At 48.8% G+C, this 2,706-nt stretch overlaps 1 protein-coding gene across 1 annotated transcript; it reads left to right on the top strand.

Annotated features, from left to right (window-relative positions):
- Window positions 1-535: 535 nt before the first annotated feature.
- On the top strand, window positions 536-1,755 carry LOC123180499 (1-aminocyclopropane-1-carboxylate oxidase). The gene has a single exon (XM_044592568.1). It carries the CDS (start codon window positions 641-643, stop codon window positions 1,565-1,567), a length of 927 nt encoding a protein of 308 aa, XP_044448503.1. The 5' UTR covers window positions 536-640; the 3' UTR covers window positions 1,568-1,755.
- Window positions 1,756-2,706: the final 951 nt, after the last annotated feature.

Raw genomic sequence — 2,706 nt, 5'->3', positions numbered from 1 at the left:
GTAAGAATTACTTCCGGTGTTTTCGATACTAACACGATAATTGATGAATAGATCGGAAGTTTCCCTCGGGAAAAAAATTTGCATCTAAGATGAGAACATCATATTATCCTTGGTCAAGCCTCCCGATCAACTTGTTCTAACATACACATATCCGTCATAGTACGATTCCATCCTCGGATAAATTTTTTTTTTGGACTCCCATTTGTTAGCTTACTATGGTTCTTCAGAGATCAGACCCCATAGTAGGCTACTTTACGGTTCTTCACAGAAAGCCATATGGACGGCGACATGTTTGTTCTTCTTGAGAGAAGTCCTTGACAATGATATGACCAATCAATCTGGCGGTCTGCTCTGTTCATTTGCCGGATCCAATCCAACTGAACATGAGCATCCAACAACATCGCAATCTAGCCAGCTACCTCGCAGAAACTTCTTTCTTTCCGGCATATGCATAGAATTTTCTCTTGCATTTATTTTTATGCAGAGAGTGTCTCAAGCAGCACCGCGAGCCCTATAAAAAGGCCAGTGGCTCTCACTCACTCCATCTCAGCCATCACCTGCAGATAACAACCATCTCATTGTAGAGAGATCAGACCAGAGCCTACCTAGCTACTCACTCATCTTCGTCAAGAACTTCACCATGGTTGTCCCGGTCATCGACTTCTCCAAGCTCGACGGCGCCGAGAGGGCCGAGACCATGGCGCAGATCGCCGACGGCTGCGAGAACTGGGGCTTCTTCCAGCTGGTGAACCACGGCATCCCGCTGGAGCTTCTTGACCGCGTCAAGAAGGTGTGCTCCGAGAGCTACCGCCTCCGGGAGGCCGCGTTCCGGTCGTCCGAGCCGGTGCAGACGCTGGAGAGGCTGGTGGAGGCGGAGCGGCGCGGCGAGGCGGTGGCGCCGGTGGACGACATGGACTGGGAGGACATCTTCTACCTCCACGACGACAACCAGTGGCCCTCCGACCCGCCGGCCTTCAAGGAGACCATGCGGGAGTACCGCGCCGAGCTCAAGAAGCTCGCGGAGCGGGTCATGGAGGCCATGGACGAGAACCTCGGCCTGGACAAGGGCCGCATGAAGGCCGCCTTCACTGGAGACGGCCTCCACGCGCCATTCTTCGGCACCAAGGTCAGCCACTACCCGCCGTGCCCGCGCCCGGACCTCATCACCGGGCTCCGCGCGCACACCGACGCCGGCGGCGTCATCCTGCTGTTCCAGGACGACAAGGTAGGCGGCCTCGAGGTACTCAAGGACGGCGAGTGGCTCGACGTGCAGCCGCTCCCCGACGCCATCGTCGTCAACACCGGCGACCAAGTGGAGGTGCTCAGCAACGGCCGCTACCGCAGCGCGTGGCACCGCGTCCTGCCCATGCGCAACGGCAACCGCCGCTCCATCGCGTCTTTCTACAACCCGGCGTTCGAGGCGGCCATCTCGCCGGCGGTGGGCGAAGGCGCCGCCGCCGCGTACCCGGACTACGTGTTCGGGGATTACATGGACGTGTACAACAAGCAGAAGTTCGATGCCAAGGAGCCAAGGTTCGAGGCCGTCAAGGCGCCAAAGTCAGCTTAAGGCTTAAGCTCAATCAAGGAGATTAAAAAGGAAATTATTTACCTATTAGCTGGCTTTTGTTTTACAATGAAGAAAAAAAATGTATTTTTGAGTTTGCTCAGACGCGTAGCAGTATGATGTGGGGATACTTGTGATTGGTTCGGTGTCAAATAATTAGGAAATGAAATATGGATTTTTCGTTGGAAGTATCTGCTTTCGTTACATTTGTTTGATTGTGCTTTATCATTTGATCAGTACATCATTCCACGAATGTTTCCTTGTAAAAGAAAATTTTGTAGTTATGACAAGAAACAAAAGATCTCCACAAACAGTAAAGTACATCTCACAATTAATCTAACAAAAGTCCCAAGTCTCTGGACTGTCCCGAAACGTGATGCCACTTCACCTTCATACAAGGCTACAGTACTGTTTCAATGTGAATGACAAGCCGTATTTTTTTTTATACAAGGTGCTTTATAAATTGAAATGTAGCATCAAGGATATATAACACATCATGAGCATACATCCAGTTGCTGCATAAGAAACATACAAGCAACAACAATAAGGCACATGAGAAACCCTGCAAAAAATAAAAATAAAAAAATAAGGCACATGAGAAAGAATAAGAAAAACACCGGCCACAATAAAGTCATAGTAAAACGAAACTAGGCGAAGGCGAGTAGTGTGAAGGGCCTATTCGTACACTATGCCACTACCCATAAGGGGTAAAAACATTCCTGGCCATCCGCTCCAGACCCATACACATGACAGACCAATGGTTGATGTTTCAATCGTTGCAAAGAAGATCACGAACGGAGCCAGTGCATAGACCAGTTGATAACATGCATAAGTGATGAACTTTTAGAGTTAAAAAACATGTCATTTCTATGTAGCCACATCAATCAATTCATGGCAGCTCTCACCCTTATAAACGCACTAAAAACTACGAGATGGATATAAGTCATATCGACGAGTGTTTCCCTATAAAAGAATATGTTTTTTGTTAGTTGTTGACAAGAAATAGAAGATCTTCGAATATTTCACTCTCTTTGCAGCTCTGCGATCCATGTTGGTGGCTAGCATGGCTGGTGATGCCCATTTTATGTGGGTTTGGTTGTCTTGGTTTTAGCTCGGCTTTCTCTGAATTAACCTGGCAATTC

This window comes from Triticum aestivum, chromosome 1D (assembly GCF_018294505.1).
Source record: "Triticum aestivum cultivar Chinese Spring chromosome 1D, IWGSC CS RefSeq v2.1, whole genome shotgun sequence".
NCBI lineage: Eukaryota > Viridiplantae > Streptophyta > Magnoliopsida > Poales > Poaceae > Triticum > Triticum aestivum.
The sequence above is the reverse complement of the archived record's forward strand: the minus strand, read 5'-3'. Positions and strand labels throughout refer to the sequence as shown.